This window comes from Grus americana, chromosome Z (genome assembly GCF_028858705.1).
Source record: "Grus americana isolate bGruAme1 chromosome Z, bGruAme1.mat, whole genome shotgun sequence".
In the NCBI taxonomy this organism is placed as follows: Eukaryota; Metazoa; Chordata; class Aves; order Gruiformes; family Gruidae; genus Grus; species Grus americana.
In genome coordinates, this window is record NC_072891.1 from 30,985,346 (window position 1) to 31,010,926 (window position 25,581).

Here is a 25,581-nt window from a genome sequence, read left to right on the forward strand (position 1 = left end):
CCCCCGGCGGGGAGGAAGCCGGGCGGGGTGGGGGGGTGGGGGGGCGGCAGCGGCGCGACGGGGCTCGGTACTTAACCGTCTGTCACAATCACGTCCGCGTCCTCCTCCCTCGGCTGCACCTCCAGCTGCAGGGCTTTCTGACTGGGACTGGCGAGCTGCAGTCCCGCCGGGAGCTCTTCCCTGGTGAGGAGCAGCCTCACGCTCCACTGCAGCGGCTGCTGTGCGTGCGGAGACGGAGCAGCCATGATCCGATCCCGCTGTCCCACTCTGCCAACAGCAGTTGCCGCTCCCTGCCAGCCCGGGGGAAGACGGCTGCGGCGGAGGGAGACCGGCTGAGGAGACTTCGTCGACAGAACACTTCCACAACTCAGACGTCTCCCGGGGCATCTGTACCACAGCTTCACTCCCGCCTCCAAAGAGCTCCTCAGCCACTTAACTGCGTCCGAGCACGCTCAGCGGGGCGGGCAGCGCTGGCGGCGGCAGGCAGCGACATCTCCCGGCCGCAGCGGCGCCTGCCTGGCGGCAGCGGCCATGCAGCAGCTCCACTGCCGGGCGCGCACAGCGCACCCTCCGGCGTGCCTGTCGCTGCCGCGCTGGGAAGGCAGCGGGGTACGTGAGGCGGGGAGGCGGTGACGCGGTGACACCGTGACACTGTGACACCCTTTCTCCTGCCCGCCGCCGGCAGCGGCTCAGGAGAGCCCGAGGCCCTGACACAGCTGGTGGGGAAAGGCCGTGCGCGCTTCTCTACGGGCAGCTCTCGTGTTGGCATTAGGACTAGAAGTTTGTAGCAGTGATTTAGGAGAAAGTTCACTAAACCCCAGGTAGTTTGGCTTTTCCTCCCCTGGCGTTTCCCTCTCTGCTTATTGTCTAATAGCATAAGGGTGTAGCTGTAATATTAAGCAGTAGGTGTCGCTATTTTGCTATAAAAGTTTTCGCTGAGGGTTTGGTTTTTTTGGTTTGTTGGGATTGTTTGGGGGTTTTTTTGCCAGTTCTCCCGTCCTGGTAAAAGGAAAAAAAAAAACCCAAAACAACACACACCAACAAAACCAACCCGCCGGTTACTTTAGTTTGTATGCCTCTGTGTTAAAGAGACACTGTGAAGGTTAATTAATGAATATTTGAGAAGTGCTCTGAGTTTAAAAGTACTGTATAAAGTTTAAACAGGGCTTCAGCTCATTGAGTTTCCAGACGTTATTGTAATATGTATTGTCAGTAATGTTCTCTGGACCCAAATGGTGACTTGGGCTATCCTGTCTAGCTGGCTGGAAAGGAAGCAAATGTACCCATCTCAACTGTGTTATAGACTCTTGCTGTCCAGAGATGATCTCCCAACTACGCAGAGACTTGTTCCTCTGAGCCACAAAATGTACTGAAGTGGCAGACGTTGCTGAACCTGTGTTTTCACTAATGACTGGGATGGTTTGTCTATAAAGACAACACAATTCTGTCACTGCAATAGCACAGTTCTCCTCCTGGATTTAGTTACCCCTTCTGAGAATGAAAAAGAGGTATCACCTCTTGAGTCTTCTGTGAAGGAATTTGATGTTATTTACCTCTGTATGAAGGAGGAATAAAGCACTTTGTGTATGCCATCAGGAGTTAGCGCATAGCTTACCATACACATTAAGTGCTTTGGCACTCAGCTGGATTGCTTATACCCAAAGCCAACTCCACAGACACTTAACTAACCTCTAGGCCAAAGAATGGGGATTTCTGGGCTATCGAATTCGTCATTGCAGCGAAAAGGTTGAATAAATACAGGTAAGGCAAGACTGTGTTTGTTGAGCTCAGAAGAAAATATCTATACATAGCTGAAATACAGGGCAAATGCCAGACTAAGAGGTGCAGAAGTATAGTGGATAAGCAGGAAAGTGTCATGCAGATAGATTCTGCCTCTCCTAGATGTCAGAGCCTTGTGACGCACCAGTGATGAAATGGAGCAACAAGCAGGATGTTGCTGTTCACAATGCCCTGAAAAAGAAGATGGCAAGGATAGTTTGCAGGTTTGTTTTTTTTTTTTTACATGTACAAGGAGACAGAAGAGTATCTTTTTTATACCAGTATCTTTACCGGATGACTACCTCACCTCCATAGAAGTATGCCACTGACCACCTAGTCCTCAGCAGCACTACTACTTACCACGTCCATAAGGGGTAAATAGTGTCCCACAGAAGAGGCCTGTCCACTCCTGGCAACAGTTACTGCTGCTTTTACCACCTCAGTTTCAATTTGCAGCTTTGCTTCCTTTTTAGCTTCAGGCACCACCGCTAAACCATTGAACAGCTACGTTGCTGTGGATCTAGTACAGCAGTTTTGCACTGGAACAGTGAGTGTGATGTAGCAAGGTTGCTTCTTGAGCCAAATATATATGGTGGGGTTTTTTGAGGGGAAGAGATCTGAGAGGTCTGACATAATTTCTGTTTTACAGCCCTTTGCCAAACATATACAGGTCAAATATATTTTCTGAAGGCATAAAGTAATTTTAAGTATCAAGTCCAACAAGAGGACAGTGTATCCGAACACCACCCCCCACCCCCTGCACACACACGTCTTTCTAAAAGTTTGATAACAGGTAATGTGAGCCAGGACTGCAGAAGACAGGGAATTTTTACTATTCCTTTTAGCCTTTAATGCACATCTTGAATTGTTACGTGAACCAGCAAAGAAAAACTTTCAACTGTATCTATTTATGTTCTTTTATACTTTCTGATTATTTTCTTATCCAGGATTCCATCAGTCTCTTCAAATTACAGTATTACTGAGGAATCTGAGGAAATAACTTCAAGAGTACTACTATATCCCTTATATGATGAATTCCACCAAAATTGACTAGAAATACTATTAAAGATGTTGCTCACCTGTAATGGCTACCTCACTGTGAATGCTTTATCAGTAGGTATGAAATTAATTCTACCAACTAGTTCTTCACTAACGGTGTAAACACTAGGTTTTCAGTATCTGTTGCTAAGGCAAGTATTTTATACTTAGAAATCTGAACCAACTTTAACTCTCGTGGTGCAACAATATATTTTACTGAATATTATTGTTAAGCTTCTCCTTTGACATTGAAGGCTAAAACAGATCAACCAGCATTTGCTCCACAGGCATACCCTGTTCATTTGCCAGCTACATCAATTGCTGATTACAAAAAACACCTTGGAATGTGACAAGTGGTGTAACACAGAACCAGATTTGAATTTCACTTTTCCACTTGAACTGCTGTGTCTGCAGAACCCTGATGTTTTTAAAGTAAAGAGCAACTACAGTTATGATCCTGCTTAGTGGGTTTAAAGGTATAGGATCTGGTGGTGTGAAATAAGAGACGTTTCTTCTCTTCCAGACATCGTAATAAGCTTTGTCTATAATGTATTAGCTACTTGACCACTTTTTTATATTTTAAAAAAGAAAAGTCCACCCAAACTTTCAGGAATTTTAAATCAATTAAATTCCCTTTAGTAGGAAAAGGATAAAAAAACTTAACTGTGGTATATAATGTGGTACATTATTCAGCATAGATATTTTTAGATATTTTGGCAATTTTGTCAGCAGAAACATCCTACAACAAGACATTTTCTTGTCTACCTGTAATGCAGTTGATGTAGTAGAAGCATGAATTTGATTTTGATTTGCCAAATTTAGTTGATAGAGGTAAAGTGTGCAGATAGAAGCATTGTGCTTTCCAAAAACATACAAAACGGACCCTCTACCAGAAGTCCACAGGAAGGGAACTATGCCTTTTATGTGGTGATGATTAGCCATATTTATGGATAAAACATTCTAGTATTTCACACATACAGCCAAAGTAACTTCAGAACTATTCAGCATTTCCTTCCTGTGGAAAAAACGCACCTTTGAAAACTTTAGGAATAAGTATAGTTGCAAAAGCTATTGTGTGTCACATCTGTGACCATAATACTCACATGCTCTTAAAGTCCTTTCAGGGAAGTCCACCTTGACCCCCTAGCAAGGACAGCTGCACCTAACATGTGAGAGAAAACATCAGGCAGCTCTGTCTGAGCTCTAAACCGAGCAGTGTTTGGGGACGTCTCATGCAGAGATGAGGTCCACAAGTTAGGTGGGAGCATTATTCCAGCAGTTGAGCAACATCAAAGTTACAGCTTTCCTACTTGCTATGTCATGCTATCAACCTGAAATGACTTTGATTTCCTGCTGGTCACTGGTGGATCCCAGACAGAAGTCTTCCTTCTGTGACCCTGGAGCCAGAGAAAAGATCCGTCAACAGCCAGGGGAGCATGCCATGCTACTTCAGCTCAAAGACTCCCTTTGTTGGTGAAACTGGGCTTTCCAGGCTAGGGCTGTCCCATTTCTTTGCTATATGTTACTGCAGCTTTTGATTTTGGCTGTTTGGCTTTCTTGGGTGAAACTGGAGGAAGAAGGGAAGTCTAAACTTTTCTCAGGCATCAAAAACTGTTGAAAACCAGGGAATAAAAGGTTAAAGTGATTTCTATCATTGTGAGCAAAAGTCACTTTGTCACTCACATGGGCTAGTAAATTCAATGCCTGTGTTGCAACTACACAGTTCTTTGTGACCCTAACTTCCATCAATGTGTTGTTATAGCAGCTAATTCAACTGTTTCTGCAGTCTTTCAATATTGGTGGGAGACAATACAACCTCAAATTGCAGCTTTTGCAAAGGACTAGTTCATGAACCCTTCTTCTAAAGTGCATGGTAAAGGGTATTCAGATATTCCTGTTCACAGGAATCTCTTAAACTGTGCTTTAACTACTCAAGTATTATAAATATGTTTCTGCCAGTAATACTTAAGGAAAGAAGATAAAGAATTTGAGCACTCTTGTGCTTTCAGAAAGTTGTCAGGACTTTATAACCAACAAATGTCTCCAGCAGCGGAAACATTATTACAGACCACTTTTAGCAGCAGTTTGAGAAAAGATGGCTATACCAGAACTGTGTCAGGACACCCTCTACTAGTGTGGCTCCATTGTGAGGAAAAGTAATACCCAGCTGCAAAGAGAGAACAGCTTGAGGCAGCAATTTTGTTATACCACTTCCAGCTAGATCTCCTTAAGTATGTCTGATTTATTAACTACTAGTTACTAAACAAGTACTGACCTGCTATGTTTGCCCTAAACTCTCATTATCATGAAAGCAGCAGCAGATTTAGTGCACAGTGTTCCAGTGGAAAATGTCTAAATGCAGAGTGATTTTTACTAGAACAGTTCTGCTTATAAAATTGCTTAGAATAAGCTGTCAGCAGCAGAACGTTGTGGTCAAGGAGGGGTTGTTTTGTTTTTTGAATAGAGAAGTCCTACAGGTTCGGTTAATTTGAGTATTGGGGAAGAACATGTGCAATGGGGGACTTCAACCACCCTGATATTTGCTGGAAAGGCAACATGGCCAGGCACACACAGTCCAGTGGATGATAACTTTTTGACACAGGTGGTAGAGAAGCACATGAGGAGAGGGGTGCTGCTGGACCTTGTACTAACAAACAAAGAAGGAGTGGTTGAGGATGTGAAGGTTGGGGGCAGCCTTGGCTGCGGTGACCATGAGATGGTGGAGTTCAGGATCCTGTGTGGAAGGAGCAGGGCAATAAGTAGGATTACAACCCTGGACTTCAGGAGAGCTAACTTTGGCCTCTTCAAAGACTTGCTTGGGAGAATCCCACGTATTAGTGCTCTAGAAGGTAGGGGCACCCAAGAGAGCTGGTTAATATTCAAGCACCGCTTCCTCTGAGCTCAAGATTGGTGCATCCCGAAGAACAGAAAATCAAGCAAAGGAGGCAGGACACCTGCATGGATGAGCAAGGAGCTCCTGGAAAAACTCAAAGGGAGGAAGGAAGTTTACAGAATGTGGACAAAGGGACTATCTACTTGGGAGGAATATAGTGATACCTGTGAATATTGAAATATTAAGATCAATTCAAGCGATTAGAGCCATTGCTCAATAGATATAACCAAACAAAAGGGAAACCATTGTCACTTAGAAAATAATTAGCTGTAAGATAAGAAGCTCTGGAACAATCTCATTTTAAACAGCTCGGCCTTGGAAGAACAGATGCGCAAAGATAAGAGAGTTACAAGATGATCACAAAACCAGCCTTGAGGGGTAAGGTATACTTGATACCAGGACTGAGTCTGAAGACCCCTGATGACCACCCGGAGGTGCCAACAAACATGCGTGAAAGACATTAGCATATGCTAACGAGAATGTTATCCATGAATGTGATAAGCACTACTTGGAAATATACTGAATATGTATATTAACATAGTATAAATACTTGCTAGTTTTGTCTTTTGGGTGTGCATGTTAGGTGGAGCTATCCCCCGTGCACCCAGCACTGCAATAAAGAATGCCTGCTTTCTAAAACTTCAAAATAAGTCTTAGAGGGTGAATTATTTTGCCGCTTTCTAGTAACAGATTTTGGCGACCCAGGGGGGACACTGCTCTTGAACATCAGCGGATCCGAGGGATTGCAGGACCTCCAGCCAGCACCGAGGGATTCTCGGGGAGAACCTCCGATCCCCGGACTAAAGAGTTCTGAGCAAGAACCATCAATAAGGTAAAGGCATTCTTTCAGTATTATTTTCTGTTGCCTGCCCGTCAGTTGTAGCGAAAGCTGCGCAGGGTTGGGCTGTATCCCTGGGGCAAAGGGAAAGTACCCTTTGATTGAAACTGAAGGATAAGTCTCCTTCCTGAAACCGAAGCTTGGTTGTCTAGTTGTCTGTTTGAATGTTGAATACGGCCGTGATCGTAATTGTGTGTTTTTGTGTTTGTTGTTATAGTGTTTGTAAGTGTGTATTACTGTTTTAAAAAGCTAGGGTTAAACTGTTTTGTGCCCTGTTTTTAAAATGGAAACTGGAACTTCTGAAGGGAATTGATCTTAAAGAAATCTCCTCTTGGGTGCATTTTATTGAATTGGAAGCAAATAGCAGGACCCCTAGGATGAGTCGCAAAGAAAGATGATCTAATCAAATATTGTAATCAGTGGTGGCCATTGTATAGACTGAATGATGGAGAAAAGTGGCCGGTTAATGAGATTTTTATGATACTCTGTTACAGTTGTTATTCTTAAGACGGGAAGGAAAATGGAATGAAGTTCCCTATGTTGATTTATTCTCTGCTTTACGAGATCATCCTGAATGGAGCAGGGAATGTAAATTAATACTGAGAGATCCTTTGGTTCTGACCTTGGAAAAAGATAATCAGAAACTCTCTAAGCGTTGTTGTTCGGCGTGTAGTATCAGTAAATGGTGCGTCAAATACAGAGGACTGGACGAGGAGGATGTTTCTGATGAAGGGGACTCTTTTGCTGGAAGTGAGAAAGTCAGTGCTATTGCAGGGAGAACGAGGGGATGCAACAGGCAGTAGGGGCAGAGGGACCAGTGACCATTAAAGTACCCTTCTCAGTGACTGATTTATGCTTGTAGAAAAAGCTGGTGGGTATTTATAGGGAAGATCCTGAAAAGGAGGGAGATGCCTTGCAGTTAGCATTTATCTTTTGTGGAACAGGCATCTCTGGATATTTGAAGATTCGAGGAATTTGAGCAAGTTGTTGGAAAGGGCTAGGAAAATGTATAATAACCAAGAAGTGGTTAAAGAGAATGGGGAAAGGAAAAAGTTGTTGCAGGAAAAGGCAGCGGGAGGCTGTGAAGGTGTTGCTCTGCTTGTAGTACAGGGCAATGGTGGTTGAAGTGCGGGCGTGATGAGGAGGATGATTGGGAATTAATGAAAGATGTTGGAGGTTGCATGGATGGGTTTTGATAACAGGGAGAAAGAGAAGAAAATGAGAGAAGAGCAAGGAGAAAACGAAAGAGAGCGGAGACAGGCTCGGAGAGACAGGGAAAGAGCCAGTAACCTGAGAGCTGCACTGCAGGGAGCATCAGCAAACAGTAACTTCAGGGGAGGACGGTAATACCATGGGGGCAGAGGTGAGGCCCCTCCAGCGCAAAAAAACAGGAATACCTTAGGAGATAATCAGTGTGCATATTGTAAATAATTGGAACATTGGAAAGATTAAGGACCATTTTACGGTTCCTATTCCTATCAGTCCAGAGGTTCTGGAGGATGCACGATGTCGTCAGGAGGCAGCTCCCTTTCCATGTTGGTTCCCCTTGGCTAAGTCCTGAAGGGGACCGGGGGAAACCTCCCCAGTAGAACCCCACAGTAGAGCTGGGGAAATGGAAAATAGATTTTCTCATAGGTACTGGGGTAACTTATTACTTGTCAAAGAAAATTGAGTGATGATACAGTAAATGTTTTGAGTGCCACAGAGAAAGCAGAACAGTGTGCCTTTTTCCATCCTTTAAATTTTAAGCTCGAAAAACAGTGAGTAACTCACCAATTTTTATATATACCCGAATGTCCTATACCACTCTTGAGACGGGACCTATTGAGTAAAGTGGAAGTGCAAATCACCTTTAAAGATGGGAAGGTCGAGGTGTTAATTCCTGAATCTAAACTTGTACAAGCATCTGTGCTCCTATTGCAGGAAGATAAAACTTTAGAAACTGGCATTCCAACGGAAGTGGAAAATGCAGTGACATCCCTTGTATGGGCTGGAGAAGTCCCTGGTAAAGCTAAGAACGCCAAATTGGTAAAGTTTGAACTCAAAACAGGAATGAAGCCGGTAAGGCAAAACCAATATCCTTTGAAACTAGAGGCTAGAATCGGGCTAAAACCAAGAGTGGTTTACAGTTATAGATTTGAAAGATGCCTTTTTCTGCATACCTCTCGAGCAAGAAAGTCAAAATATATTTGCCTTTGAGTGGGAAGACCCAGAAACGGGTTGCAAATCACAGTACACTTGGACAGTGTTGCCACAAGGATTTAAAAATAGTCCCACAATATTTGGAAATCAATTAGCCAAAGAATTGGAAACTTGGAAAAAAAAACATAAAACAGGGACTGTGTTGCAGTATGTTGATGATATTTTCATTGCAACTGTAACCTGGGAAGAATGCTTACAATTAACCATTGATCTTTTGAATTTTCTGGGATTAAACAGTTACTGAGTTTCAAAAGAAAAAGCTCAAATCACACAAGAATAAATACTTGGGATTTGAACTTTTAAAAGGACAAAGAAGATTGAGCACAGAGAGAAAAGAAGCTATCTGTCAACTCTCAGAGCCCCAGAATGCATAGGAACTGTGAACCTTCCTTGGAATAGTGGGGTGGTGCAGGCTGTGGATCACCAATTATGGACTTACTGTGAAACTTTTATATGAACTACAGAATAATTCACCACCTGAACATTTGGAATGATACCAGAAATGCTTTCAAACAACTAAAAAGAACTCTGATGAAAGCACCAGCTTTAGGACTCCCGGATCTAACCAAAACCTTTGAATTGTTTGTTCATGAGCAGCAAGCTGTAGCTCTGGGGGTGCTCTCTCAGATGTTGGGAGGCAGCAGACGTGCTGTGGCCTATTTCTCCAAGCAATTGGACAATATCAGCAAAGGATGGCCAGGATGTCTGAGAGCTGTGGCCACTACTGTGCTGCTAATTCAAGAAGCCTGGAAACTGACACTGGGACAGAAGATGACTGTTTTTGTACCACACATGGTACTCACTGTCCTGGACCAGAAAGGCGGGCACTGGCTGTCTCCAAGCCGAATGCTGAAGTATCAAGTGGCGCTTCTTGAACAAGATGGTGCTGTTTTGAAATCCACTGCAGTAGTAAATCCGGCAGTTTTCCTGTCATCCCGACAACTGGAAGAAGAGGAACACACACATGATTGTTTACAGACCATTGAGGAAGTGTATTCCAGTTGACCTGACCTGAAAGACACCTCTCTGGAAAACCCAGACTGGGAGCTATATGCAGATGGGAGCAGCTTAGTGAAAAAAGGGATCCGGATGTCAGGGTATGCTGTGAGTACAGTGGATACCGTTGTAGAAGCAAAAGCTCTGCAACCAAAAATATCAGCCCAGAAAGCAGAATTGACTGCACTAACAAGAGCCTCAGCACTAAGTGAAGGAAAGCGAGTGAATATATGGACCGATTCCAAGTATGCATTTGGAGTATTACACGGACACGGAGCAATTTGGAAAGAAAGGGGACTGTTGTCATCTCAAGGAACCGGAATTAGACATGCAGAACAGATTTTAAAATTACTTGAAAGTGTGCAGAAACCAAGAGAAGTGGCTATCATGCATTTTAAAGCTCATCAAACTGGACGAACCCCACAAGAAAAAGACAATCAACTGGCCCATGTGACCGCTCGTAAGGTTGCAGAAAAGGGTAAAGGGATATTGGCAATAATACCTGAAAAGAAGATAGAATTAGGAGAATTCCCTAACTATGATAGTCAGGATAAGAATTTAATTGAAACACTGAAAACTGAAATACAGGAAAATGGATGGGCTGTTACTCCTACGGGGCAGGTAATTCTAACCCCAATTTTGATGCATGAAATAGTAAAGAAAGAACATAATAGCATTCATTGGGGAACTGAAAATTTAGTGAAACATCTACAAAAATCAGTGGTGAGTGGTAATATGGTAGAAATTATAAAATCTGTAGTTGAAAGGTGTGAAACATGCCTTAGGAATAATCCAAAGACACAGAATAAAATTCAATTTGGATCAACAAAACCAGGAAATATTCCAGGAGAACACTGGCAGATAGATTTCACTGAATTACCAAGAAAAGGAAGGTTGAGATATCTATTAGTATTGGTGGGTATTTTTACAGGATGGCCTAAAGCTTTCCCATGTCGCACCAACAAAGCCAGGGAAGTTGTTAAGATCTTGCTTGAAGAAATAATACCACGATTTGGTGTTCCTTTTGAGATTTCTTTGGATAGGGGACCACATTTTGTTGCAAACATTATCCAAAAAGTAAGTAGAATATTACAAATAACATGGGAACTGCATGCCCCTGTCCACAATCTAGTGGATGGGTAGAGCGCATGAATCAAACCTTAAAACTACAATTGAGTAAAATTTGCCAAAAAAAACCCCAACCAAAAAAAACCCCAACCAAAACCCTCAATGATCTGGACACAAGCACTTCCACTTGCTCTGTGGATGAGAGTGGAAGGATATCTGAAGATTTAAAAAACATACATGACCAAACACCTAATTGGTCGTGGTTGAAAAAGCTATTTTTATTAGTGATTTTTATTACAGTGGTTTGTATTCTTGCCTGCATAATGATTCAATGCTGTCACTGCTGTACTAACCTCTGTTCAAGATACAGTAAGTTTGTATAGTGAGAAATTGTAGCATGTAAGCTACAAATCCTCAAAAAGAAAAGAAGGGATTGATAGCTGTGAATATTGAAATATTAAGATCAATTCAAGCAATTAGAGCCATTGCTCAATAGATGTAACCAAACAAAAGGGAAACCATTGTCACTTAGAAAATAATTAGCTGTAAGATAAGAAGCTCTGGAACAATCTCATTTTAAACAGCTCGGCCTTGGAAGAACAGATGCGCAAAGATAAGAGAGTTACAAGATGATCACAAAACCAGCCTTGAGGGGTAAGGTATACTTGATACCAGGACTGAGTCTGAAGACCCCTGATGACCACCCGGAGGTGCCAACAAACATGCGTGAAAGACATTAGCATATGCTAACGAGAATGTTATCCATGAATGTGATAAGCACTACTTGGAAATATACTGAATATGTATATTAACATAGTATAAATACTTGCTAGTTTTGTCTTTTGGGTGTGCATGTTAGGTGGAGCTATCCCCCGTGCACCCAGCACTGCAATAAAGAATGCCTGCTTTCTAAAACTTCAAAATAAGTCTTAGAGGGTGAATTATTTTGCCGCTTTCCGGTAACAATAGGAATGTAGTCAGAGAATGTAGGGATGCAATGAGAAAGGCTAAGGCCCACCTGGAATTAAAACTGGCACGGGATGTCAAGGACAACAAGAAGGGCTTTTTCAAATACATTGGCAGCAAAAGAAAGACTAGGGAAAATCTGGGCCCGCTGCTGAATGAGGTGGGTGCCCTGGTGATGGAGGATATAGAGAAGGTGGAGTTACTGAATGCCTTCTTTGCTTCATTCTTAACTGCTAAGGCCATCCCTCAGGAATCTCAGACCATGGAGGTAGGAGAGAGAGTCTTGCGAAAGGAAGACCTTCCCTTGGTCGAGGAGGATCAGGTTAGAGAACATCTAGGTGACCTTGACATCCACAAATCCATGGGCCCTGATAGGATGCACCGAGTGCCCAGGGAGCTGGCAGATGTTATTGCTAGACAACTCTCAATCATCTTTGAAAGGTCATGGAGAACAGGAGAGGTGCCTGAAAACTGGAGGAAAGCCAGTGTCACTCTGGTCTTCAAAAAGGGCAAGAAGGAGGACCCAGGAAACTACAGGCCAGTCAGCCTCGCCTCCATCCCTGGAAAGATGATGGAACAGCTCATTCTGAGGGTCACCAATAAGCACGTGGAGGAAAAGAAGGTTATCAGGAGTGGTCAACATGGATTCACCAAGGGGAAATCATGCCTGATCAATCTGGTAGCCTTCTATGATGGCATGACCAGCTGGGTGGATGAAGGGAGAGCAGTGGATGTTGTATACCTTGACTTCAGCAAAGCTTTTGACACCATCTATCACAACATCCTCCTTAGCAAGCTTAGGAGATGTGGGTTGGATGAGTGGACAGTGACATGGGTTGAGAACTGACTGAATGGCAGAGCCCAGATGGTTGTGGTAAGTGGCGCAGAGTCTAGTTGGAGGCCTGTAGCTAGTGGTGTGCCTCAAGGGTCAGTGCTTCGCCTGACCTTATTCAGCATATTCATCAATGACCTGGACAAGGGGACAGAGTGTAACCTCAGTGAATTTGCTGATGATATTAAAGTGGGAGGAGTGGCTGACACACCAGAAGGCTGTGCTGCCATTCAGTGAGATCTTGACAAACTAGAGGATTGGGCAAAGAGGAACCATATGAAATTCACTAAGGGTGAGTGCAGGGTCCTCCACCTAGGGAAGAACAACCCCAGACATCAGTACAGGTTAGGGATTGACCTGCTGGGAAGCAGCGCTGCAGAGAAGGACCTGGGAGTCCTGGTGGGCAACAAGCTCTCCATGAGCCAGCAATGTGCCCTCATGGCCAAGAAGGCCAATGGTATCCTGGGGTACATTACGAAGAGTGTGGCCAGCAGGTCGAGGGAGGTTCTCCTCCCCCTCTACTCTGCCCTGGCGAGGCCACATCTGGAATTCTGTGTTCAGTTCTGGGCTCCCCAGTTCAAGAAAGACAGGGAACTACTGGAGAGAGTCCAGTGGAGGGCTGCAAGGATGATTAGGGGACTGGAGCATCTCTTGTATGAGGAAAGGCTGAGGGAGCTGGGTCTGTTTAGTCTGGAGAAGACTGAGAAGAGATCTCATTAATGGTTATAAATATCTAAAGGGTGGATGTCAAGAGGATGGGGCCAGACTCTTCTCTGTGGTGCCCAGTGACAGGACAAGGGGCAATGGGCACAAATTGGAACACAGAAAGTTTCATCTCAGTATGAGGAAAAACTTCTTCACTGTGAGGCTGACTGCTTACTGGAACAGGCTGCCCAGAGAGGTTGTGGAGTCTCCTTCTCTGGAGATATTCAAAACCCACCTGGATGCCATCCTGTGCAACCTGCTGTAGGTGATCCTGCTCTAGCATGGGGATTGGACTAGATGATCTCCAGATCTCCCTGCCAACCCCTACAGCTCTGTGAATCTGTGAATGGGATTTAGCAAAACTTGGAATGATAGCAGCAGAGTCAAGTTAAAATACAAACCCTTTAGCACACTGTTACCAGTGCCAAAAATGGATCAAGGTTTCTTCCTTGCCTTGGTCAGACACCTTTGTGGACAAATAACTGGCTTTCAGGTGGCTTTTGGCATAAACCTTGATATGGAACTAAACAACTGATGCACATTGGATTGCTGCAGGCTGTATGACACTTTACTTGATTGAAGTGAATGCTTTAGGTAAGTCAAATTAAATACACATTAACATTATGCAGAAAATAACCTTACAGAAGTAATAAAAATGTTTCACTTACAAGCCTTCTTATACTCATTTTCTTATAGTACCCAGTATTTCCGAATTTTTCCCACATTTTGGCTATGCTTCATGCTTTGAGGTCTGGATTGTAGTACTTTGGGATGCTGAACTAAACTTCCATTGGTTAACTAATTAAACCACTTTAATATCGACAGCAGCAGAGGCTGAATTCTGCAGGGTCTTCCTGGCAAAGCAGTCAGTGGAAAAGAACGAAGTACTGTAGTCTGTTGGCTATTCAACTGTTAGTTGGTGTAAGATTCCTCTAGAGGGAGATGTCCCTCCACAGATTGTTTTCTTGTGCATGTGTGCTGAAGCAAGCCCTATTTAGTCTCAGCAAGGCACCAGCTAGGAAATGAAGTCTTAGTCTTGATTAGCAAACCAATTAGCAGTATTCTGTAAACAGAGGTGTGGGCTGGTCACTGGTGTAGAAAATTTACAGTCTTGTTTGGTAGGATGCATTGCAGGAACCAGTATTGTACTCTAGTAAGCTTTTGGTCTTTATTTGAAATTAAAGGATAGGCAATGACTGGACCATAACTTACAGCTGAACTTCCTCAGAAAAATAAGCTTCGGGATGGAGCTTTTCTATCTTTACCACAGTTTTGTGTGAAATACTCATTTTAATCTTGGTATCCAATAGTCATTTTGATATTCTAGCACACATTATTCTATGGGTCCTCCCCAGTTAAAATAGCATTCTGCATTTCTGTATACGCAACAGTGCCTGCAACACATACTAGAGACCCATTAGACAGAGGACCTGATAAGATCAGGCCTTTGTCTATGTTTTGTGCAACTGCCAAAACATCCAATGCATTAGCACTCTGCAAAATATTCAGAGCAAAACTTGCAGAAGTAGGTTCTGCTGGTAATGAATCAACGCCACTAATTCCTGGAGGCCAAAGTCTGCATGCCCCCTCACTGACAACTGTTAACTAGCTAAATCTGTAACGAGACATTATTGTTAATACTGAAATTAATAAGTATATATTTACCAGGAATGTGACAGCTACTTAAGTGAATTGACACTTCAAAATACTAGCTTATTTCGCAGTCTGAGACGCGCTCGTCCCTTAGTTCTGTTGCTGCTAAATAAAAAACCTGCAGTCTTATTTGAAAGGCATAAGTTGAAATAATTTTTCTCTCAAAATCAATACTACCACAATCCAGAATATCTGGCTATATAAAAACTGAAGCAATTCAGATATGTTTGTAACAAGAAAACAAATTTATTGATTTTAAAAGACAAGACACAATTTTGTTTTGAAAAACACAAGAAAGCTAGCCTGAGTTCAAGTCTGAAATATTCAGAAAAATCCTACTGTCTTTAGTATGTTCCAGTCATTTTTTTAAACAACACACTAAAAGTTAATATATATTTTTATAATTATAAAAGTTCCCCAGTTATTGTACAGTACACAATACAAATTGCCCACAAACTATTATTTAGCTCCTGCCAGTTTTGAGAGAACATGATATACTAAAAGATTTAGCATTTCTCACAAAAATCACATCAGGAAATACGTATTTACAAAATCAAATACATTATACAAAAAAACCATCACGTTATTCTGTAAAGATGTCTTCTTTAAATAATTAAAAAGTATATTCAACTGTAGTCCAAAAACTGGAAAAGAACATTACATTATCTCACACATACAATCTACAAAAAGTTGCTTACCTCATTTACATAATATATTCAGTCAACTGGAAAATAAAAGTTTGAATGTGTCCTAGTGTTATGATGTTTCTGTGCTGTGGGACTGAATAATGTAATCTGCCACTTACTAAGTGAAATTTAAATGATGGCACTTGAAAAAAAATACAGTATAAAATAAATGCAACAAAGGAAGTTTCCTAGAAGGTAAGAAAGCCCTGAGTGATGATAAAATTACTGATTGGTAGCTCTAGAATTAACCTAATTAAAGTTTACCACCTCAGGCACAATTTTCCAAGTTTTTGAAAGGCACTCAAAGTTTCTTTAACAGCCTCATTGGTTATTAACTGTAAATCCAAATTTTCAGTGAAGATGAGTGGAAATGGGCAACTTGCTTTGGTATGAAGTGGTATTTTCCTAACATATTTTAAATTGCTTAATTGGGTTACTTTAAGATGGATATTTAATGTTTAAATACAAGGCAATCACTTTAATATTGTATTGAAGGAAACTTCACTTGGGGAACCCATTAAGTATTCTTTGTGTAAAAAGCTCTTGCTGGTATCAGTGAGTCAAAATGAATTGAACTGAGTTCCTGGCAAATACTAACCCATGCAATGTTGTTCCTCCGAAGTCTAAATTCCTCTTAGAAAGACATTATTTCAAAGTAAAATTCATCCAGAACTGAAAACTTCTGTAAGATGTTTGTACCATAATCAAGAAAGTGCTTAAGAACATACAAAGAACATTTTCCTGATTCAGATTTAAGTGAGGCTCATTTGATGCTCATAGGCTTGTTCTGGACCTTCTTTTCTACAATGAATTTCAGCCTTAATGAGCAATCTGCAAGATCAGTTCTTACCAAATATTTAAATACTCAGGGCTTCCAATCCCAAAATGCTGATTTATTTTTTCAACAGGAAAAGGAAAAAAAAAATCAGAACAAAACAAGAGTTAAAATGATTACTTTCAAACTAAGGCATATTTTACTTCAAACAAACACTAGGCAGTCACTTTGTAAGTGGCTTTTACTATTTCTTAAACTGGTAAATTAAACTCAGGTCTACTGGCACATAAAATCACTAGCAGCAATGATCAAGGCATGCAAACTCAGAAGCATTTACAGTAAATTATGAATAAAAAAAGTTAAATTAAAACCCTTTGAGTATTGCATTTATGTTAATTAATTATGCATGAATTTGCATTAACTGACTAAAAATGCTTACAACTTACTTGCACTATACTACTGACTTAATTCCATTAAATAACTTAAAAATTAGACCCCTTTTTTGTTGCCCTCAGCTAGACTGAAATAAGTACAGCTGTACTTAGTGTTTGCTGACTGATTGATATTGCAAGAAACCAGCAGAAAATGTGTTGTACTCTCACTTAGTAAGGTGGCATTTCTATCTCTAAGTTCAAAGAATCTCTACTTGCTACTACACTTGTCCCCTTATTCTTGTAAGCAGGAAGAACAAAGGGGCTTTTTAAAATGGCAAAAGGCTTGTGCAATTTCTAGGTTGCTTTTAAAACTCTGACATTCAATAAGGGCCATCCAAACTGTACCCCTGTAGATGAAGGTGAATACAATACGTTTGTATTGAAAATTGTATACAGTATTTGTATACTGAATCTTTCAGCTAGTCATTATTGCAGTGACTGAGTTTTAAAAGGAGTATCAATATAATCTTGCACTTTTTGTTCCTGTTCATCAAAAACACTGCCAAAAATTTCAATGCAAACATACCAAATATTCTGCAAAATTTATGCCTCTTCAGTAAGCCTTCTTTTAATCCTAAAGATTTTCGTTTACAGTACAAGAGTATTCCAATACTAACCCACCTCAGGAGATTTTCAAAATAGTTTGAATATATTTTCTAAACCTTTATCTTCTAAAGGCATCTTAAAGTAGACAACTTCCTATCTGTAGAAACATATGCTTGATTTTCTTTATATATTTATGCAATTACGAAAACAAGGAGCTTAAGTACTGTTTTCTATTAGGCAGTACGCATTAATGGCAGTGAATATTATGCCTACATCTATTGAGCCCCCCTATAACAAAACCATTCCTGTATAGTATGCAAGTATTTACTTTACACAGAATTAAAAAAACCTCTACAACACTATCAGCTATTTCAAAGTATATGCTCAATGGACTAATTAAATTATCTAAAAAGCTTTGTTCCCATCATGTTACTTACAATGCTCAAAGGGTTAATGCAAGGCATTACATCAAATTAATTTTCTAATACTAGAACTAAGCACTGTGTGTTTATGCTTCTATTCCAGTTTTTATTGTTTGTTTGTCTTAAATCACCAAACAAATTAGCAGAGATACTAGAATTCCATTTATTGATTTGTTTTAAACCATATATGAAGAGGATGTCCTGTTAAGAGAGACAAGGGCCCAATTTTCAGAAATTCATACTGCTCTCTCAAATTAATGTTTTAAACTCTGAAATTATTGTTGTATACTTATATTACTAATAAATATATTTTTTGCCAGCACTTTTATGGCTATCAATGGTTGGTTTTATTTTGTAAAAACATTCTGAATTAAATTGGATTGCAGTGCATCTCTAATACAAATTTTTTTTCTAAACAGTGCAGTTGTCAGTTGGTGAGAATGACAAAGATACCAGATCATCTCTCCTAGGGAAAACAAGGTGAACAAAAGAAATGGTTCAGATATTTTAAAATACCTCGCTTTAAATTAAATTTGTATATAGACTTATACATTCCTGAATGACAGAACATTATCTATTTTCTTATTTTTGAACTAAAGGCAGCAATGCTGTAAATCATCATTTTATAGGTAAATAATTTAAAATCTATTTTCCAAATTTTTATGGAACTTTTTTTAAAAGAAGGTGCTTAGAGCATGCTACAGTACAAGAGCAAACCACAGAAATAATAAGTGAAAACAGAAAAAAAAAGCTTTAAAACTGATTTACCATGAGAAAGATGAAAATGTACGAACAAATTTTAATAAATATAAAACTTTTGAAAATTGGGCCCTGTGTTTTGAAAAGGTAGTTCAACAATACTCATTCCCCACACTGTTCACTGTGCTATTTGTGCTAACGGAGGAAATGCCTCTAAAATTATTTTGGATCCCACATCGAGATTAGATAAAACACATAAACCATGTCAACTGTCATAATGTCTACCCTGTGGACACATGCTACACCTCCCCAGAGCACTAACAATAGACTTCAGAGCTGGTGTGGCAATGCAACCGCATGCTACACATTACAGAATATAGACTGAGGTATTCGTATCTCTGTAGTTTAATGATTACTAAAACCCAACTATTAAATAGCAAGAGTGTGCAAAATGTTTTATCTAAGTGTTTGATTAAAATTTCAGTAAATGTAAAAACAAAACAAAGACCCCCAAACCTGTAAGTACACAACGCAGCTTACAGTAACGTAGTTCTAAAAAAAAATCTGGTAAAATCTTTAGAATTTAAGCATAGGAATACAGACTCCATTCAGTTTTCTGAACCTGGGATAGTTCCAATTTGTTTTGATAACTCATTGTTTTTAGAAGCTATGAAATACATTCCATTTTTGTATTCAGATTTTTGTTCAGATTTGTTTTGCACTTTGTGAACAGTGAACAACTGAGTGGAGTGGGGAGCTAAATAATGAAAGATACTCAGGTCCCACCTTTTTTAGCAATCTAGATTTACCTATTACAATCGTACTCTTTTCTCAGCAACAACAAATCCGACATTAAACCAAGAAAGGACAATAATAAGAAAACATTACAGGTCTGTCAACACAAAAATTGAAACAAATACTACGGTATTAAAAAAAGGCTGAAAATTAAAAAAAAAAAAAAAAGTTCAATTATTCCACTTTATTTTACTTGTAAACATCTTATAATGCACAATGAAGGGGAGTAAATATTTATCACAGCTTAGTTTTAGCATTTTTGGTGAAGGGTACAGATGTGCTGATTTCCAAGGAAAAATCAGGACACACTGAGCCATATCTGTGAGAACAAAATCTAATGAGATTCAGTGCAGTTATGAGTTTAGAAATAATGAATATAAACCTCACTTCCACTTTTTACTGAGGCAAAAGCCATCTACTGACATTAGTAGGAATTATGCCTACATGGAATGAGCAGGATGGGTTCACCTCCCAGTTCTGCAAAGGAATTAAAATTTTATTTTGTACACCAATAATGTTAGGACATTTTAGTTGATGTGCAGCTGTATTTTGAGCATACGTAAACTCTAGCAACAAACTTGTTTGCTATAAATACACTATTCATTTTACATGCTCTTCTCCCATTTGGTATATATGACTTTAAAGTCATTTTCAGACACACTAGATAAACCAAAATAAAAGAGTCCCTAATTGTCTTACACAGTCTTTTCTGTAAAGATGACCTTTTTGTGCTCTCCTTCACTTTTTGGCTTTTTTGCTTATGTAATTCCACATTTTAGTGTAGCAAATTCATGTGTCTGCATAATGAAATGTTTAAGAAGAAAAATTTGAGTTCTTTAATGTCAATTAATATGGTCTCTATAAACTGTCATTATTTAACCATTAAAATGTAAGATCTGGCTGATATCCCACAAAATATAGAAATTGAAAACATGCACTGCATTATGTACCTGCTCATTTATTTCTTTTTAGTTTTTAAAATTAAAAGTAGGCAAGGGTTTAGAAAATATATAATCATGCTTGGGACTATGGTCAACCTATTTTGACATTTCAAGTTGGTATTAAAGCTAGTTTTGCTTTCCAAATTCCCAAGCAAATTTTATTTGTAATAAAGTGAAATCCAGCTAGAAACGAGAAAAAATAGGTTTATTGTCATTCTAAGAGGGATATTAAAATCATTTAATAATAAAAAAATCCTTTTCTTTTGAAGGCTACGTAACCTGTCCTTATTTCTTAGGGAATTTGAAAATGACAGGCACACCTTGTTGAATTAATTTTAGAGTTAAGAATAACAAAAAGTACTAAGTCTTAGCTTCAGTTCTGTTTAAGGCACCATGTAATAGCCGAGGTACAATGATCCCTGATGTACATTCTTAAATGGCAATGGTCCATCTAGCCACCTATTCAAATTCTACACAATTGGGAATAAGTACAAGTGAGGTGTGCCAGTTACACTGCCTTATCTAATTTTTGTAAAAATTTAAATCCACTTCAACAACAAGGAAATATTTTTGAAAGGAAAATGATGCAGGTTGCTACATTCCTTGCATTCTATAAATCATCTTTTCTAAGAGCAGCAGATTGAACCACTAGTAGGAAAAGACCTGGAATAGAAGAAAGTCATCCAAATGGAATGTTTTCCTGTATGTCCAGTTCAGCATAAGTAGCACATACACTTAAAATTAATAATAATAATCAAGTCACTTCTTTTTTAGTTTCAGTTTCTAACAACTACAGTACCACTCAACAGCCAAAAGCACCTGTTCAGTGGCCCCACATATAGAATCAGTAGTCTTCAAAACAGAGGAACTCGTATGCAAATAATATCTGGAACTGTTGACTTTAAAGGAAGCTTGCATTGTTTACATGATGGTCAGATAAGGAGGTACGTTTATGACGTACACATTACTACATTCTGTTACATTTCTGTCATTTAAACTCGCTTCTTGCTCACAGAAAGAAACTAGGAGATCTTCCCAACCCTCCAGCATTATTACAAAAATTCCCCCTGAATGCTCACAGTTTTATCAAAATAGTGTCTTCTCGTTGTCCAATGAAAAGCACCTTTTATAACAAATTTGATACATCTGCTGTCAAATAAGTATGCCTCCAGTGTAAATCAAAGAAAATAGTTCTTTTGATATTTCACAGAAGTGCATCTAATTAAAAACCTATCTATATGAAATCAGCATCATAACTAATAATTAACATTAAAATATTTTTAAAAAACTATGAAAAAATTTAAATTATTATAAGAGGACAAAAACATTAACATTAAGCTTTGCAAAAATCTTCCTTGCATTTGATACTAAGAAAACTCTTCATATTGAGCGGCCAATGTAAAATGATTCTGTTTACAAAAAACTCTCTTTTTTTTTTTTAAAACAGATCTGGCAAAATACATACACCCATTCCATTTAACAACTCCAATAAAATAATGTTCAGCACAGCTAAAATTTGACAACAGTCGACCTTCAGACTTATTCTCTTTATTTATTTATTTTTTTCATATTAAACCGAAAGGGCTAATGTAATGGGGTGTGTGTTGGGGCGGGGAGGGGAGGTTTCATATTAGACTGCTGTATATGTATTTCCAGTAGCACTGCATTGTCTGATAGTCTGAGTAGTTGCAACAATGTGCTCATTGTGAATTGGGTTCAGGAGGTTCTGCTGTACTCCACTCTCAAGCACTGGCTGCATGCAGCCCACCTGGAACGCCTGGTTTAGCTCTGTTTTCTCTCTCTTGGCTTGTGGCTCCCCATTTTCATCCAGCTCTTCATCTATTTCACTTTCAACTTCGCTGCCCTCATCTGCACAGAAAAACCAGCATGAAACTAGCATGAAGGAAAAAATTCTAATACAAGGGCCTTTTGTTTTGCAAATAATAGTTGAAATACAAAAATACTGAGAAGACTAGCAATCTGATAAAGCACAAACTGAATATTTAAAATTTTAATGGAAAAAGTAAATTATTATCTCAAATAGGTAAACAGTCTCTCAGCTCTGGTCACTTCATTACACAGGTAGCTTATCGTATCCATATAATATATTAACGTATCCATATAACATATATGCACTTTAAAGCACAATATAGCTCTAAATTCTGTTTTACTGTATTTTTAAAATGTAAGGACTTTCTTTGCTCAAAGAGACACATCAGCTCTATAGAGAATCATACACTGGAGAGATTAAAACGCTTACCTTTATCCATATTTCCAGGAGAAACAGCATTTAAATCACCAAACTGCAAAATAAACAATAAAAAAACCTGGACATAGTGTTAAGCAAATGTGAACTTATGACTATCTCTGATGGAGATCTGTGCTCCATTGGTTTGAGGCTAGCGTTCAAATGCATGATCTTGGCTGCAGCCACATCCATAGTACAGCAATTAATTTTCCATTCCATCCTAGTCTTGTGCTTATTAAGACAATTATCACTAAGTAAACACTCAAAAATTAAAATGGGGAAGTATAAACTTTTTTAAGATTACTTCATCAGGGCCTCTGTTGCTTGAAGTGAGCTATTTCTGTGTTGTATAAACCCATAAATTATCCATTCTGAACTACCAATATTTTAACAAAAAACTCTTTTTAAAATTTCCCAGAGACAACTTCAATTGTACTGGAACAAAAATGAAGGTGTGTCACAATGTTGCAAATCTACCTTGTAAGGTAGATGAAAGACACAGCTGAGAAAGGGTTTACAATGTGGTAACCAATTTACTTACATCAAAAAAAGACCTATTCAAAAAAGTTGCTCACAACTAGAGGTACAACTTTCCTCCCTTTCCTTCCTTGAATCTTCCAAGTTTCTCTTAAATAAGAATTGGCAGAATTCAAGGAATTTCAAATGAAAGAGTACATTATTTAGATAAATCAATTTCTAACCATAAATGATGATACCAGTCTTTTTCAGAAGAATTTTGCCAATGCCTGTGTCCAAAGCTGGGAGAAGAGGAAGGGAGAAAAATGAGAATGTTTTTCTCAGCTGCAACACCAGTTTATACTGTCTTACGGTGTTTGTCAGACCATAGTCTTAGACTTCCTCATTTTATTTCAGCCACAGTCATTGAATACACGGAAACATAAAAAGACATGCATTTAATGAGTATTTACTACTTCTATTCTGTCCCTCCCACCTCCAAAAGTTTTGGGTTACTTACTTCCTCATAATATCTCCATCTTCAGGCTACATAAACTTTTTAGAAGACCCTACACTACATTTATGTCTAACATATACAATGTCTGTTAAGAAGACAATAATGCAGTAACTGTATATTTGTGTAGTACCTTACTACAAATATAAGGTAGAGATTAAGTAAATATACTGTTGGTGGGTCACTAAACAGAAACATTGTTATTTAGTTTTTCTGTAACATGTTATGCCACATTAAATGAAATAATTTGACAAATAAAGCTGAGACATTTCCAGTTTATCTTGAAAGTATAGCATTTAATGAGCCTATCAATACATCTTGAGGGAAGAATGATACTTGATGCCAAATCAACTTGCAAAATTACTTGCTATTTATCGGTAACATAGAATATGATACAGTGACTCCCAAGTGTAAAAATGTAACAAATCTGTCCCATTAACTGTCTAGCATATTTTCAAATATATCCATTTTCCAGTACTTTTGAAATGCAATTCTTTGATGACAATTCATGCTTTCCTCACCAGCTCACTCAAAATAAAAGGTTAGACGAACTACTGGAAAAAAAAAGGGATGAGATAAACTTTGCCTTGCAGATGTTGTAGTTGAGTATAAAAAACTAGTTATAAATTGAGACTCTTGTTCTGTTTTTTAAACCAATAATCTTTGAAACACATGCCTGAAAATCAACCATGTTGGAAACCTCTATGTATGTCTGCACGGTTTTTATTACATGCATGTGAACAGTACCATACAAGGCAAAATTCTTGCATGTAAGCCATCCTTCTCAAGTCAATGGGGGTACTCAGCTCATTTGTGTTAATATTTGTGTGGGAATTCAACACATGTGCAAATACATGTAAATAGATCCATGTAAGCAACACTTTCCTATTGCACTGTTCTTTTTTTATGTTCACATAAAATATTCCCTTCTCAAAAACTGGAAAAAGGTTGTATGTTGATTAACATTTTTCAAACTGTGCTCATGAATCTGTATGCAGATTTGTAAAGGAGTGAGCTTATTTGGAAATAATTGGTTGTTAGAATTGAATGTGATTTTAGTACTCTGACAATCAACCAATGAAACAAGTTTGAAACTGTTGTATTTGTAACCCAATCTATTGTTAAACTGCAGAACATCCTACAGCTCCACATAAATGTTTAAAAAATTTGCAAAGACACATACCCAAATTCATCACTAAATCTGTCAGTCTAGTCTCTTACATATTATCTTACCTCTCCCATAACTGCAATAGGTGTCTCTCCTGTTGCCTGAGCAACACGATGTTCTACTAAGTAAAACATGTACTCATCGTAAAGCAAGCGGATCAGATGAAAAGAGCCAAAGCTAGCAGCACTGCGCAAGGTTAAATCTCGAATCACCATTGAGCTATTAAAAAATAGAAAAATATATATATATATTTATGTATTACATGTCATAGTCATTTTAACACTTATCCATGTAGACATTTCCCCTTAAAACCAATATTCCCAAAAGTATGTTATTGGAAAGAGATATCCAGGAAAGGCCATCATTTGCTTCTCTCCTTTCTCTGAAGGTATTGGTGGACACCACATTACATAAGAAATAACCAGATTGTTTTGTCTTCAGTTTTTGTTTGTTTTGATATATGCATAACTACCAATACTTGAGCATATGTAAAAACCTAACTTGAAAGAAAACTTTGTTGAAAACATAAACAACTAAAATGTTAAGAAAACTATCCAATTTTAAACAAACAAATGCTTAAATATTGTCTGTTGTGTCCAGCTTCCCAGTACAGAGGTTTTAATTGCCATGATTTTGAAACTTTGAAACTTAAAATTACAAAAAAGATAGGCTTGAGTGTATATATTCTGGTATCTTCAGGAAGTAGATGCTCCAGTAATTTTCAAAGAACGAGGTTTAGTCTGATAACTGTTTCAATAAGCAGCTAACATGGAATGCTTAATGTTCTTTTTTACACATTAAAAGCAGGGTTTGTGTTCCGTATCTAATAAACATAGATACCACAGTGTTTTAGTAAATAATATAAAAAAATATTGGCTTAATAATTGTGTAATTCAACCCAAAAATTTCATATTATTTTTCTAATTC

The 25,581-nt window shown here is 38.9% G+C and overlaps 2 protein-coding genes across 4 annotated transcripts in view; both read right to left on the reverse strand.

The window, feature by feature from the left end:
* LOC129199409 (histone-arginine methyltransferase CARM1-like) overlaps window positions 1–358 on the reverse strand; it is a 68,192-nt gene extending 67,834 nt beyond the window's left edge. Inside the window, exon 1 of the mRNA XM_054809881.1 lies at window positions 77–358. Within this exon, the coding sequence (XP_054665856.1) occupies window positions 77–245 (169 nt within the window). The 5' untranslated portion in view covers window positions 246–358. The remainder of the gene's footprint in view (window positions 1–76) is intronic.
* Window positions 359–15,212: 14,854 nt separating this feature from the next.
* RFX3 (regulatory factor X3) overlaps window positions 15,213–25,581 on the reverse strand; it is a 135,935-nt gene continuing 125,566 nt past the window's right edge. For all 3 annotated transcript variants that reach the window (XM_054808784.1, XM_054808783.1, XM_054808782.1), the window contains 3 exons: window positions 24,720–24,873; window positions 22,529–22,571; window positions 15,213–22,137 (listed from right to left, as the gene is read on the reverse strand). In XM_054808784.1, coding sequence (XP_054664759.1) covers window positions 21,899–22,137; window positions 22,529–22,571; window positions 24,720–24,873 — 436 coding nt within the window. In that variant the 3' untranslated portion in view covers window positions 15,213–21,898. The remainder of the gene's footprint in view (window positions 22,138–22,528; window positions 22,572–24,719; window positions 24,874–25,581) is intronic.